At 40.9% G+C, this 15,208-nt stretch overlaps 1 protein-coding gene across 6 annotated transcripts in view; it reads left to right on the forward strand.

Annotated features, from left to right (window-relative positions):
• The window catches only part of atp2b2 (ATPase plasma membrane Ca2+ transporting 2), a 64,197-nt gene extending 49,326 nt beyond the window's left edge, over nt 1–14,871 (forward strand). For 2 of the 6 annotated variants that reach the window (XM_034584747.1, XM_034584749.1), the window contains 9 exons: nt 3,116–3,295; nt 3,404–3,491; nt 3,731–3,837; nt 4,635–4,826; nt 5,549–5,762; nt 5,850–6,061; nt 6,162–6,269; nt 6,408–6,590; nt 7,869–8,329. In XM_034584747.1, the coding sequence (XP_034440638.1) occupies nt 3,116–3,295; nt 3,404–3,491; nt 3,731–3,837; nt 4,635–4,826; nt 5,549–5,762; nt 5,850–6,061; nt 6,162–6,269; nt 6,408–6,590; nt 7,869–8,183 (1,599 nt within the window). In that variant the 3' untranslated portion in view covers nt 8,184–8,329. Of the gene's footprint in view, nt 1–3,115; nt 3,296–3,403; nt 3,492–3,730; nt 3,838–4,634; nt 4,827–5,548; nt 5,763–5,849; nt 6,062–6,161; nt 6,270–6,407; nt 6,591–7,868; nt 8,330–8,360; nt 8,411–10,933 lie in introns of those variants that run through there. The other 4 variants (XM_034584750.1, XM_034584752.1, XM_034584748.1 and 1 more) reach the window with 4 other exon arrangements.
• The last annotated feature ends 337 nt before the right edge of the window (nt 14,872–15,208 follow it).

Genomic DNA, 15,208 nt, shown 5'->3' on the forward strand with positions numbered 1-15,208 from the left:
ATTTAACTGCTTAAAATTTCACACACAAAAATGCTCTACTTCCCAATGTGGGAAAAAGATCCTGGCTCTGCCCCCCAGGTTTAGGTCCACGCCAGAGTTTAATGGGTTTTTCCCTGAACCATACTGCATCTTTCTACTAAGTTTTGTGGAAATCTGTGACTTCAGTACTTCACTACAGTGACTTTTTACTTTACTGTTTCATTTCCATTTTACATAGTTATTCTTCATATATAACCACTTACATTTATTTCTGCTGTGGTTGAGATTAACTTTGAATAGTGAAATCAGACTGTCCATTGCAGTGGAAAACAACATTTGTTATGAAATAAATAAAGTTTTATTTAATCAAAATTAGCTGCAAATTAGCATTTTATTCCTTTCATTTACTGCTTATTTTTAACTTAAGTAATTAACACAGTTGAAGGCAAAAACAATCAAATTAATAAATTACCTTTAACAATTCGTTTTTGGATTAAATTTCACATCAAAGAAGAGAGGACTATAATTGACAGAAAACACTGGTTTGAAAGAGGAATCTGCGTACAGTACGAAAACGGACCTCACTTGACAGCCCTGGTGCTGCTACAGGGAAACTGACTCCTGCATTATTCAACTTCCTCCTTTCATCTTTTTTTTTTCTCATCCCCCTCTCCTCATTCTCTAACAAGGGCCCTAATTCAACCTCTCCCCATCATCTTCCCCCTGTTCCATGTCTCCCCCGTAGTGTAGGGTTTACCTTTCACCTTTCTCTGTTTGCTCTTTTTCATGTGACTCGTCTCTGCACCCTCTCACTGCGCATTGCTTTGTCTTTTTTTTTTTTTGCATCTGAAGCAGAGTTATGTAAGCATCTGAACAGAGGTAGAAAAAAACAAATGAATACAGAGAGAAGAGGCAAAACACAGAAACCATTGTTCTTAAAATGAGTAAGCAAACAATCTTATAAACAACCAGAGTAAAACACAGTATCACTGTGTTATTCAAGGCCAACTCCGCAGTTACCATGAAAATCTAACTTCCAAAATGGCAAGAAATATGCATGAAAAAAGCAAACTATTGCTTATTCCCCATTGCTGAAATTTCTTCCACCAAATGAGTCATTTAACATCTGACATTTTCAGTCAGCGATGTAGAAAAGCAGAGGACCAAACACCGCTGCACTCCAGTGGTATCTTTCCAGGCCTCTTTGCAACACTATACTGGAAATGCGATGAGTTTTCCCTCTGCAAAAAGGTCACGCACAGTGGTAAACGTGTTTTTGGTTTGTTTATTAGTCTCTAATTTCTTCCTCCAGAATGCAATGTTCTTTTAATAACTGGCTGCTGTATACGTCTGCCTCCAGAGAGACACGAGAGAAGAGAGGAGGGAAAGAGGAAAAGAGGGAGAGCTATACAGAGAAGATAAACAGATTTAAAATCAGGTTCATGTCAGAGGGACGACGAGAGCGCAGAGAGACGGGTAAGGAGAGAAACGGAGGGAAAATGAGAGTGTAACCGGATCCAGGATAGAGAGGCTTGTTTTCCAGTCTCACCTACTAGCCTATTAACCTCTTCCTCTGTCCGACCACATTGTATTTTTAATGAGCGTCCACTCTTCTCCTCTCCTCCTCTTCTCTCCTCCTCTTCTTCTTTTGGATAACCAGTCAACTGGAGAACTGGTCATCCAAAAAGAAAAGGGCAGTAAAACAGAAAGTAGAGATGACGGATAGGTAGACAGGAAGCTGGTATCTTGATAGAAAGACAAAAGAGTCTGTGAAAGCAGAAAGTAATAACATGCGCTTCTCTCTATTCAATCTATAAAGATTTAGAAAGATTTACTCACATCTGTAAGTTTTAACTGTTGCTGTGACACATTGCTCAGCACATGTAACACTGGTGCTCAAAGGCTTCCTTCACTTTTAACACTACTGAGTCACTTTTCCTCCTTTCAGGGCTCCAAGTATTCTGCATTATATTATAATTATTTATTATTCTGTCTGCTGTTTAAAAAGTCCATAGTCGTGATGATTAATAATACAAAAGAATAATATAATATAAAATATCAAGTAGAATGAAATCACGTTTTTGTAACATCTAGCTCATTAGAAAACCACACTCACTTCGTAATCCACTCCCTTTAAATGAGTCCGATCCCTCATGTTTAAATGCATCAGCAGCTTAATTTGGCAGTTTAATGTACAGTTGAGTATGTGTGCACATTGTGTCGGTGGATTCATCAAGCCTTCCAGTCTCCTGTAAGTAAACTGCGTGTTTGTGTGTGTTTATGGGTACACGCATTCTCCCACGTGTATATGCAATGTGCCCAAGTGTCGGTGAAGGAAAGTGGAACATTTGCATATTCCTGCCTCCGAATGTGTGCGTGTGTGTGTGTGTGTGTGTGTCAGAGCGAGAGCAGACCTGTAAGTATGTGCAAATGGATGTGAGTTGCTGTTACTGTATGTGCACACATTTGTTTATGTGTGGGTTTGGAGAGCAGCGCTCGCCCCCACATTGACCTGTGTCAGGAAGAAAACATGTTTCTGAATCCATACTCTGCCTTTTCTCACTTGTTCTACCTCAGATCAATCTCCATACTGTGAAATCTCTCTGTTAATTTACTAGATGAATGTTAGGTGGCCAAAGAAGCACTATACCATTATACATTATGTTAATGAAAAAGGGGATATGGTAAGACAGGAGGATATGGTAGGAGAAAGTATAAGCGGTTAGTTTTCTTCATGTGCACCAGAGGGTTTAGTGGTATTAATACTATTGATATAAACTTAAGGTGGCTACAATAAATACCTTCATATTAACAATGAATTTTGTTCAGGTCATTGTTTGGTGTGTTTGGGGTTTAGTCTCACTTCCGTCATCGTGTGGTTTTCAGTAAGAAAGTTCTAAAAACTTCCTGTACACTACCTGTGTTGCACGGCAGACAGAAAACCTTAGAAGCTCATCTAGTTAACAAAGTGGATATTAACCTCGAGAGTTACTGAATTTGTGGCTGAACTGAACCACATCTCTAAATCCACGCTCCTCTGTATCTGCTTTGTGTGTAAATGTGCGACTGTTTAGTTTGTTACATCAACTTAAAAACAGGATAGTATGCTGACCCGTGTTCATGTATCACACTTCAGGTGCCTGATGCCATTCAGAGGTGCCAGCGTGCAGGCATCACCGTGCGCATGGTGACGGGAGACAACATTAACACAGCCAGGGCCATAGCTATCAAGTGCGGCATCATTCACCCAGGAGAAGACTTCCTGTGTATTGACGGCAAAGAGTTCAACAGGAGGATCCGCAACGAGAAAGGAGAGGTACTGTTACTGTTGTCAGTTTGAGCCAGAGAAGAGAGAGACTTGATAAGAGAAAGAAAAAAACTGAAACTGCAATCACTTGTCCTATTTCCATTTGTGTGTGTCCAGGTGGAGCAGGAACGTATGGACAAGGTTTGGCCTAAACTCCGAGTTCTGGCCAGATCCTCCCCAACCGACAAACACACACTTGTCAAAGGTAAACTGGTTGCACTGTTTCATATCCTGATTAACTTATTGTGACATTGCTCTTCATCACACCAACACATGGCTTTTACCAGGTCTGAGTTTTGTCCGACTTTTGCGAATGCAGCAAATATGTGATATTAATATGATCAGGGCTGTCATACAAACAGAGATCACGTTGAACTGTGTTGCCTTTCCTCATTTCCAATGCTGCATTCAATATACATGCACCACTGTATGTGTGTTTGACAGGAATCATTGACAGCACTATGACAGCGCAGAGGCAGGTGGTGGCTGTGACAGGAGATGGGACCAATGACGGACCTGCTCTGAAGAAAGCTGACGTCGGCTTCGCCATGGCAAGCAGCCCCTCTTTTCTGTTTTATCCTCTGTGTGGGTGTGTGTGTGTGCGTGTGTGCGTGCGTGCGTGCGTGCGTGCGTGCGTGCGTGCGTGCGTGCGTGCGTGCGTGTGTCTTTCTTCTTCTTGTTTGCCTTGTTTTGAAACTGATCTCAGTCAACATCCGCAGACGTCTTCCTCACCTCTGCAGCATTTCGGGGTTCCTTCTCAGGAACTCTTGCCTCAGGCTGTGTGGATTAACAGCTCCCCCTAGTGGATTTCTGAGCTCTGAGTTCCCTGCAGCAGATCACTGACTGCTAGAAAATAAAAAATAAACCAAATACAGTTTCTGCTCTTTCTGCAAATCCCAAATTTATTGTATGTATTTGTTCATTGGCTGTAGATTTCTCCTCTCAACAATGAATTACTTTAGATAATGCACTACACCATTTCCTCCTCACTGCCAATTGCATAACGCTGTGGTTCCCAAATTCTTTAATCTCAAGTAACCCTCATCAACAACAACTATCAATTTCTATTACCACTCAGGAAGTGTGTCCTGCTCCTCCCATGAATATTGAGAGTCCTGTCATCAAACCACCAACACACACTGACGCCCTACTTATTCTGCATCATCATTATCCATCATCAGAGCAGACTCCAGTGTTTGTCCAGTGGCTGCAGAGTTTATTTCGACAGATTTCTTGCAATTCTTTTCTCTGGCATACTGAGGAATTATTTGGGGGATTTTAGAACCACCGTAAAGTGTAATAGAAGCCTGTTTTTGTTTCTGACTGCACTGTGTCTGCACTCTTCCAGGGTCTTGCTGGTACAGATGTGGCCAAGGAAGCGTCAGATATCATCCTGACCGACGACAACTTCAGCAGCATCGTCAAGGCGGTGATGTGGGGCCGAAACGTCTACGACAGTATCTCCAAGTTTCTTCAGTTCCAGCTCACTGTCAACGTTGTGGCCGTCATAGTCGCTTTCACCGGCGCCTGCATCACACAGGTCAGATTATGTGTGTGTGTGAGTGTGGACATGTGACTATATCTACTGTACAGTAGATCAAAAGTTATATGCAACATCCCATGAAAACACATATCACAAGAAATCAAACACTGCATTTGATATCGGTTGATACTTTTCCATCTATCATGTTGAACAAATATTGAAGATAATTAAACCTTTTCTTTAATCACCAATAATTCAGCCAATCTCTGTCCTGGTAAAATTTTTGCTCGGGTAGAAAAGAGTACTTGAAAAATAATAAAAAGAAAATGATTTTCGTTGAAGAAAAAGTAGAAGCATTGCTCAAGATTGCTGCGAGTCACATTTTATCAACAGAATGGTCACAGTGAAAAGGTCAATGTGGGAATCTGACATGATTATGTCATTTCAACAAAGCGTCAGTGCGGTCTGAAGTGGTGGGTGAACATCTTTTTCTCACGAGCTTTCTCACCAATTATCTCTCAAGGAAAAGATGAGATTTGCAAAACTAAAGCGAGTCCATGAAATGTTGTTTCAGCAATTATAGAGAAATAAAATATCCAGCCTTCTTGTCTGGTACAATAAGCAGACATTCCCAAAACCTTTCCCATTAACCGTCATTGACACCACCGAGGTCGTCGAAATGGAAAATCCTGATTGGATCTGTATTTTTGCAACCTAGTATGGGATTCAAAATTAAGAGTTATTGAGACTTTTTGCAATTTTTCACCGCATATCTGCAGGACTCTCCTCTGAAGGCAGTGCAGATGTTGTGGGTGAACCTGATCATGGACACTTTTGCATCCCTGGCTCTGGCAACTGAGCCTCCCACAGAGGCTCTGCTGAAGAGGAAGCCATACGGTCGCAACAAGCCCCTCATCTCCAGCACCATGACGAAGAACATCCTGGGACACGCGATCTACCAGCTCATCATCATCTTCACTCTTCTCTTTGTTGGTACGCGCTGTAATTTTGCTCGGCAGTCCTGCACCTTGTCTTTGTAAAGGGCGACCAACTATTTGTCTTTTTTTATTGTCCCTTTAGGCGAGAAAATCTTTGACATCGACAGCGGCCGTAACGCACCTCTCCACTCTCCTCCATCTGAGCACTACACCATCATCTTCAACGCCTTCGTAATGATGCAACTGTTTAATGAGATAAACGCTCGAAAAATCCACGGAGAGAGGAACGTGTTTGACGGTATCTTCAGGAACCCCATCTTCTGCACAATTGTTTTTGGCACCTTCGCTGTGCAGGTAAGCTGACGCAAAGATTTAGATTTTAAATAGAGACTAATGAGAGTCTACCTTTTATTGTCATGTTTTTGGAGTCTGACATGTGCTTTGCATTGTGCAGATTGTAATTGTGCAGTTCGGGGGGAAGCCATTCAGTTGTAAACCTCTGGACCTGGAAAAGTGGATGTGGTGTGTTTTCCTCGGACTGGGAGAGCTTATCTGGGGCCAGGTAACATGAAAATACATCTGATCCTCCGTCTTTATATGATCCTGCTGTCGGCATATTGTATTCTCTCTCTGTGCATCTCTACGGTGAGCATGACGCCTTTCCCTCTTCACCCAATGTCCTGTCTTCTCTGTGGGATAGGTCATATCCACCATACCCAACAGCAGGTTGCGTTTCCTGCGGAGGGCCGGCCAGTTGAGCAAGAAAGATGATTTACCAGAAGACGATGGAAATGAAGATAATGAGGAGATTGACCACGCAGAGAGGGAGCTGAGGAGAGGGCAGATACTCTGGTTCAGAGGACTCAATCGTATTCAGACTCAGGTGAGAACACAAGTTCACTTCCTATTGTATGTTACAATTTGCTTGTTTCACTTCCCAGAAAGATTTGGCAGGTTTGATTCTTCCTGAAATAAGAATATATGGATAGACGGCGACAAAAAGATAAAATGTCTGATTTTGTTTATCCAGTAAAGGTACAACATACACCAAGTTTTATTGGCATGCCTATTTTATGTTTTACTGTCTTATAATCTGTTTCCATCAGCCAATACCTTGCTACCTTACCCCCAAGAAGAAGTCCTGTGTAATGTTACGTTATGTTTGAGAATATGATAGTAAGTAACAGCCATTAAGTTATTTTATTTCAAGATGACGTATCTAGGTTCATGAAGATGCAGTGTCCTCTCGTTTGGCCTCGATGTGACTGTCAGCGCGGATCTGTGGAAGATCAATGGTGACAAGCAACTGGAAATATGAATATACATATATGTTCTCACTGTTATCAACTCTGCAGACCTATCACTGTGATATTCAGGAGAGTTTGCATCTGTTTTGGATTTTGGTGTTGAGTTACTTCATCTCAGGGACGGTCCAGGATGAAGCCAACCCAATCATACTGCAAGTAGCTTGTCTTTGAAACAGTCAAATCACCCAAATTGACCCCCCCAAAAACAATATCGTACCCACCTCAAGCGGTTTCTGGTGCTGGTTTTATCTGTTTAAGTTTTGAGGTATTTGTGTCTGGGATTTCTAAAATCTAGGTCACTTATTTAACTGAGGCGAATGGAATTTAGTTTTTTCCTTCAGCAGAGAAAGTTAACACCTCTTTCTACAAACAGTGTCACTGTTACTCTGTAGAACTGTCTTTTTTCCTGGGGACTATTTCTTTGGTAGAAAGAAGCTCCCATGAAATCTACTCATCGTTACATCGTTTGATTGTGCAGAGTAAGCTGGACATTGTTTCAAGAGACAAATGCTGCTGATTTAATACTTTGAACTTTCAAGCATTCTATTCAAATCAGGGTTGAGGCAGAAACCTGAAATACCGAACAGCTAAATCCAAAACTTGACACCACAGATGATAGAGAACATGTTGTTCGTTTTGTATTGTTGTTTGTAAAGTGAGTGAATTGACCATTTAAGTTGAACCATTTCTTTAAGGGGATACTACACTCTGACACCCCCCCCCCCCATGATGTCATGACTGAGACAATCCCTTTAAGCACCTGAATCACCCAGCCTGTCGACCTGTGTTGCCATTTGGTCTTTGTCACTCTGAGCAGCCATTTGTCCTCTCCTGTCCCTGGTCTCCTCCCACAGATTGATGTAGTCAACACCTTCAAGAGTGGCACCTCCTTTCAGGGGGCGGGGGCTCTGAGACGCCAATCATCCACCACCAGCCAGACCCAGGATGTAACCAATGTTTCTAGTCCTAGTCACGTGTCCTTGTCCAATGCCCTTTCCTCTCCTACAAGCACTACTGCTGCTACTGCTCCTCCCACTACTGGTCGTGAGTCCGATCTCTGTCAGTCAGCTTCTCTGCTCTCTCTGCTTCAGAGGTGTCATCCTGCTCTCAACACAAAGTTTAAAAAATATATATTCTCCAAACAAATTAGTGTGATGGTCTCTGTTTGAGGTTGGCACCTCTGAAGATTTGTCTTTTTGTTTTTTTGTTTCTTGCTATCTGCTTTTTTCATTTTCTCTCTTCTGTCTTTTTGCTGTTCATACTGGATTTCAAAATTCATCTTGATGGCTCCTGCCATGCTTGGGTGTACTGTCCTCTCATTGGTGGATGTGTGTTTGTTTCCCCAGAGTGCTAGGAGCGCAGGACTAAGGGTGATACCCACGGCGTGACATTTCAGGTTGTGAGTTTGTCTCCCTCTGCTCATCCCTCCATCCATCATCCCATCCTTCAACCCTCCCATTTTTTATGTCTTGACAGACGTTAACGTGAACTAATGACAATCAACTCACCAAGGGAGTGGGTAAACATTCAAGTATAGTGTTGCATTGTTGTCTAACTCCATGTGTGAGTTCACGACTGATGAGGCAAATCACTCTGGATTGACTTCAAGCAAAATTTACAGGTTATTTAATGTATCCTGCAGCCGACACCTGATCTGCAGTGACTAGAAAACATGAAGAAGCTACAGTATTCGATGAGGAAGTGTTTTAATAGAAATATAGGTCCCAACTGTTGTGCTCAGGGTGCGTTGACAGGAATGGAGCGGAAACACTGTAAAGCAGTATTGTACTGTACAATAATTCAACCTGTCTCGTCGCTTCATACTGTCAGTGTAGCTCACTGTCATGTTGCCATAGTTACGGCCATAGATCCTTTACAGCAGCAGCAGTGTAGTTTCGACCCCTCCCACCCCTTTCTGACACCCCATCAGTGTTACTTGTCAGACATCTTGTCACATGAACTCATCCAGAAAGGCTCCTCTTATTATTTTCTTCTGTTTTGTCTCCATATAACCTGCTGTGCTGCAGTTAATAGAAAATATACAGTATTCCCATACATTGTAAAATTCGATATCATTTCTGTACTGTTAACATATTTTATCGTAACAGTACACTGGGGTGCTTAGTATATTATTATTTACTGAAAAAGAAAGGAGCATTTCTATCCGCACAACCTCCCTTGAAAAGGGAAAAACTATGATAAATGTATACAATATTTCCTGGAGTTTAAAACCAAAAATGTTTTGGGTTATACTTACCATATTATGATATTATTAATATAAAATATTCACATTCAAAATGTGACATTTTACCCTGTCTCATGTCAATATAAATTGATTCATTTTGGGGTTTGGGATTTTGAATTTGTTTTGGCAAAATAATTTAATCTTCAGAATTTTGAAATTATAATGTGCATTTCATAAAATGTTAATTATTTAAAAATAATAAAAATCATAAGAATTAAAAAATAGTCATTAGCTGCGATCCTGGAAATATGTTTTTGTTGCCACTTTTTTCTTCGGTGGTCTGTCATAACTTAATTTTTGCTTCATCAACAATTTTAATAGCATTTTCACCAACATGTCAGTATTTGTTAGAGCGAGTATTTCAGTAGTGGATTAAATTTAGCTTTAATAGATTCCATCATATTTTTTATGGATTTAAATTTATTCAGTTCACAAAATCCTTAAAAAGAATAAACCTCCAGAAATGATAGTATGATATCAACCTATCTGTATAACCCAGAGTGCTGTTGATTCAAATCAATGTTAGAACATCAAATCATTTTATTAACAACCAAATGATTCCTATACAACATTTGGACGATATCACACGCAGTCAGGATTTACAACAAACAACCCTAACCCATAATCACCTACCTGAAGAAACCGACAGATACATGGTGATAGATAATTACTTAATTAATTATTCTAGTTGTTTGGGGCCTATACTTGATTGTTTACTTGTGCATGGAGTTGAGAACGTGCTTTGACCGTCAGACCACTGATACTAAATCTATTATTTTCATAGATTTCACTGTCGTGTTTCGTGTCAGCAGTCTGTGTGCTGGTGTCCACTTCCTCACCATCCTGTTGTCTTGTTGCATGTTATTTGTGTTTCGTGTTAACTTCCTGTGTTCATGAAATATGAACCTGCTGCATTCGCTCGTCGTCTCATTGCCACTGTTTTTATTTGGATGTTTTGTTGAGAGTGTTACACTGCGATGCTTGTGTTGAACCAAACTCCTTGTGCAGACTCTCTCCATCGCCCTGTGTGGCGACCATGCTTCTCCCACCCTGTGCTATGTGTGTGTTTGTGTGTCTCATCCAGAGTCTGTGTGGATATTGTCCCAGACGGTGCTCTGGTGCCTCCAGAAGTTTTTAAACCACCCGATTGGATCTCTCAGATCTAACCTCCTTCCTTCTTACTTACCTCGTCCACCAGATTTCTTCAAACTTGCATGTGATATTCGCCTTTTAATTTTTTCTGTGAGCATTCCATTTATTAACGTGGCTTGTTTCTAGGTATACAGCACATTGGACTAAAGCGTATACTTACAACGAGCGTTTGTGTTGCTTCGTAATTTGTTTTTTTCCTTGAAATGTATGATTTTGTCGTGTTTTTTCTGATTGTTTTCCTTGAGGTTTACCTTAGTGCACGCTACAGTTGAGTGACTTGTGAACTGTAGTAATATTTGTGAAAGCTGAACACAGACTGCAGTTGCCTTCTCTCTTCCTGTTCCTTCTCCTCCCTCCCCACCTTTTTGACCTCAAATGAGAGCCCCCCCCCCCCCCCTTCCCCCCTTTCTCTCCCATTCCCCCTCTCCTCTTTCATCCCGAGGGTCCCTCCAACCCTTCCATTTAATCTCTGTCCGCATCTCTCATCGTTTTTCCTTCTCTTTCTTCCCTTTGTTACGACAGATCCGCGTTGTGAATGCATTCCGTAGCTCCCTCTATGAAGGCCTGGAAAAACCCGATTCCAGAACATCCATCCACAACTTCATGACACACCCAGAATTTAGGATAGAAGACTCCACGCCCAGTATCCCCCTCATCGACGACACGGACGATGACTCCGCTCGGAGGAGGAAGATATACTCCAGCCAGCCCTCGTCCCCCAACAAGAACAACAATGCCATCGACAGTGGCATCAACCTCACCATCGACACCAGTAAATCGGCCGCTTCCTCCAGCCCCGCCAGCCCTCTGCACAGCCTGGAGACCAGCCTCTAACCCTGATCCAAGACCTCAGCTCTAACCTCTCGACCGCCTCTCCTTGAAGTCTGGGTGTGCCTCCTCCTATTTCCCTCCAGACCTTAAACCCAACCTCACACCTTGTCAACCCCCAAATTTCCCCCAGTTCCAGCTGAATTTTGCTCCTCCAGCCCCCTCAGACCCCAATTTACCACCTACACAGGACAGGTCCTGTGGCAACGTGTCCCCCCCCCCTTAAGCTTGAGCTCTTAAAGCTCTCCGTTCCTCTCGAAATGGAGAAAATCTAAAGTAATACAGCAAGGTGAAAAAAAAACTAACTAGCATACAATCAAAAAAGCGCAGCAAAGCCACAAATCCTACACAGCCATCCTGCTTTAATGGTTGTATGTGTACAGTGGCGGCAGTGGTGGTTTGTATGACTATATGCGTGTTAGCATGTACTGTATAAGCGTGCCGCTGACTGCACATGTGTATGAACTGTGTCCCTCGTGGCACCGGGAGGAGACGATAAGGAGGGAGACACTGCTGAGGAGTGGAAACCACAAAACAGGACAGACTTTCAAACTCCGCTCACACTCCCTCTCCTCAACAACAACATTGTCAATACTGATTATAGTTTAAATTAAATTGAAGAGCATTGTTATTATTCTGATTCTGATTATTATTGTTATTATTATTGTTGCTCCTGCATGAATGTACATTACCCAAGTTTTATTTAAAAGGGGTTTTCATTTTATTGGGGTTCTTTGGTTCTGATGGGCTTCGGGCCTCGCGGCGAACTACTACTTTAAAGACGGCTTCTCTGAGCTCCCGGCCTGCGAAGTCCCCTCGTCTGTGTGGCATGAACATGTACCCGCCTGTAAAAATTTCTTTCATACATAGACACAGATATGTGTAAGGAGGTGGTAGGGCTCAACTTGCACAGTTTAGTTTTGCACCTGTCGGAAAGAGAGGAACACAAAATAATGATGACGATAGCATTTATGGGATATATTCTATAAATATAAATACATATAAATATATTTAGAGAGAGTTTTATCTTTGTTTGTCGGCATGTTGCCTTGTTCCTGCTTCAATGGCTCGAAATACTTTGACTTATTTATGTCTTAAAGAGAATGTAATTTGTTTACAACCTCGTAGAGATAAACTTCCTGGTTTCTAGACAGAGGGAGGCGAAGCCGGCGCTCAGAAGGACCAGAGCTGTGTTGGTGTGTTATTACTGAAAAACCATGTGCTGGAATTTGCCTGCTATCTTGTCAAATAATGTAGATATTTTTAGAGGATTAACAAACGAAAAAGAAACCAAAATATAATGGGATACGTAGTAAATGTGGAATCTTAGTATAACTCTATATGATTGTTGAGATCAAGTTGGAGTGGCCTGCCTTTGGTTTTTCTAAACGGAGGCCTCCTATTTTGTGACAGAGGGGGAAATATTTAGCTCTTTTTTTCACTTCTACTTCTTCTTTTCTTTTTTTATTGTGTTTTTTTTCTGTGCTTCAGCGCTGGCCTGGCTCAGGGCTCGAGTCAAAAGCTGATATCAGGACCCTTAAAGTGAACTGTCTCCGTTTGTTAGAAGGACTTGATGTTTTACAAATTCTGTGTGATCATCACAAGGCTGCAATCGAGTCATATTAGAAATTTACATTTGGATTCTCTGCATCGCACGTAAATCGGATTTTCTTTTGTTTGGTTTAAATTTGAAAATATTGTGCTGTTTATCTTATATTTTTTATTTAATTTTGATTTATTTCGTAAATAGTTTTTCCTCTAGCAGACGGACACGTGCAGCCTCACAAAGCTCTTGGCGTTTTTAACATCTCAAAAAGAAAAAGGAAAAACTGACCAAAAAAAAATTACAACAAAAATGGAATGTTGCTTTGACTCTTTTTTTCTATATATATATACAAAAAAAGACGTTCCTTTTCTGCACTATCTGGTTATGAATGAAAACTTCTGTGGTGTAATTCTAGATGTGCTTTTATGTGTTTTAACCAAGCTTGTCTTCCTGCCGTCACAGAATATTCCAGTACTCTAGCATCTCGACTGTACTCACTAGTTGTGAACTATTTATCGTGCTTTGACCAATCAGACATTACCAGAGAGAGGTTCCATACAGAGGGCACATTTACCCAGTCTTATTGCACTCAGAAGGACAAGGCCACTTAACTAGTCTGTACTATTGTTATTTCTAGTACTAACCCAAGTCATTGGCAAGCATGACGTGATAGGCTCATTATGCAACTTGAAAAAAAAACGTACAATTTTTCTACTTAAAAAATCCTATATACTACAACAGTATGTACAATCATTTATCTGAGCAATTCTATCTTTTCTTTCTATTTTTTTTTTTTATATCCTCCTCCTCTGTCATTCCCCATCGGATCAGTTCATCTGGAGAGGGTGCACAAGCTTTACCAGTCAGCTCAGGCGTGTTGAAAACGTTGACATGGACCATTTGAATAAAAATCTGTCTTATTTAAGTTGGAAAAACACCAGTCTGGATTCTGATATTCTGCTTAGAAGCTGATTTTAGTTTTTTTTTTTCCTTTTTCCAATGTTTTAACTTGACAATTTATTTGTTTATTTGTCTGTACAAAAACAAGAAAAACAATAAACAAAAAAAAACTAAAACACATTACAATCGCGGTTGCAGCAGCATTTTCAATTGAAAAAGAAAAGAAAGACTGAAGCCAACATTCTCGAAACCACTTTTACATCCAAGAGGACGTTCAGCTTTAAGAGGATGCAAAGACGCAGAGTTTGAAAATAATCTTTGTAAATATACAGCAATGACAAACTCTATGCGGACTGGTGTGAAAACAGGAAACTCTTCCTGACTCCGTCTCCCATCATGCACCATCATGAGTCTTACTGCCGAAGCAGCTGATTGGCTGTGTGCGATCGATCACTGCTCCTGTCAGAACCACTTCAAAAAGCTCGTGATTACGTTCGAATGAAAACACACGTTCTGTAACAACCAGTGATTATGTTGACGATGACGTCGCTGATGATGATGATGATGATGATGATGACCATGATGATGCTGATGATGATAATGATGATATCAATGATACTTTTTGCAATATACTCTCACCTGCCTCGATGTACTGTATTTAGCAGCATGCAGTTTGTGGAACAAAGAAAAAGAGAAATGCCAACAGATAACACTTTGGCATACCATTTATGGGTAAGTGATTTAAGTGTTCATCTTGTTTTTATGATATTTTTTTTATCTATACAATAATTGTAAATAAAGAACTCAATGTCTTTGTTCATTTATAACTATGCAAAAAGTCATGCTTTTCTGATTGTTACCCACCCCTAACCCTGAGCGTGTTGCTGGAATGTTTATGGTCTCAAAAGTCAGTAAAAACAATGTGATGTAAATTATTTTCTAGCTCGAGGAAAAACGTTCAATGATTATTATAATGGTATCATGAGGGTGATGATGATGATGATATTTAATGGTGGTGACGGTGATGATGATGATGCTGATGATGATGATCATGATGAACTGTGACTCTTGCTGCTTGACTGTCCCATTTACTCCACTCCTGACAGGAGCGCAAGTGAAAAACATAATAAAAACCAAAAAAAATGAAAAATTCACTTAATAAATCTCCCAGAGCAGCATGACCCAGTATGATGTGTCCCTGCGCCGTGTCACATGTCCTGTTCTCATTCATTGTTCTTCATCAGACGCTTTGACTCGGGTTGTTCCTCCACTTTCACTCAGTCGTTTTGAAGGGTTCTGATTGAGGCTAATGAATTCAGGTTTCACTTAACTAAGAAGTAAACTGTTAATACAACGTAAACTGAAGGGTCAGTGACATGTTCACTGATGTAGTTGAACCTGTGACAGGACAAACATACACAATAACCAAAGACGCATCTGTGGCAATTTGAAATGAATAATCTGCTTCTTAGAGGTTCACTTCCACCTGAACAACCAAACAGATCTGCAGTAAACTGAATCAA

This window comes from Hippoglossus hippoglossus, chromosome 5, assembly GCF_009819705.1.
Source record: "Hippoglossus hippoglossus isolate fHipHip1 chromosome 5, fHipHip1.pri, whole genome shotgun sequence".
In the NCBI taxonomy this organism is placed as follows: domain Eukaryota; kingdom Metazoa; phylum Chordata; class Actinopteri; order Pleuronectiformes; family Pleuronectidae; genus Hippoglossus; species Hippoglossus hippoglossus.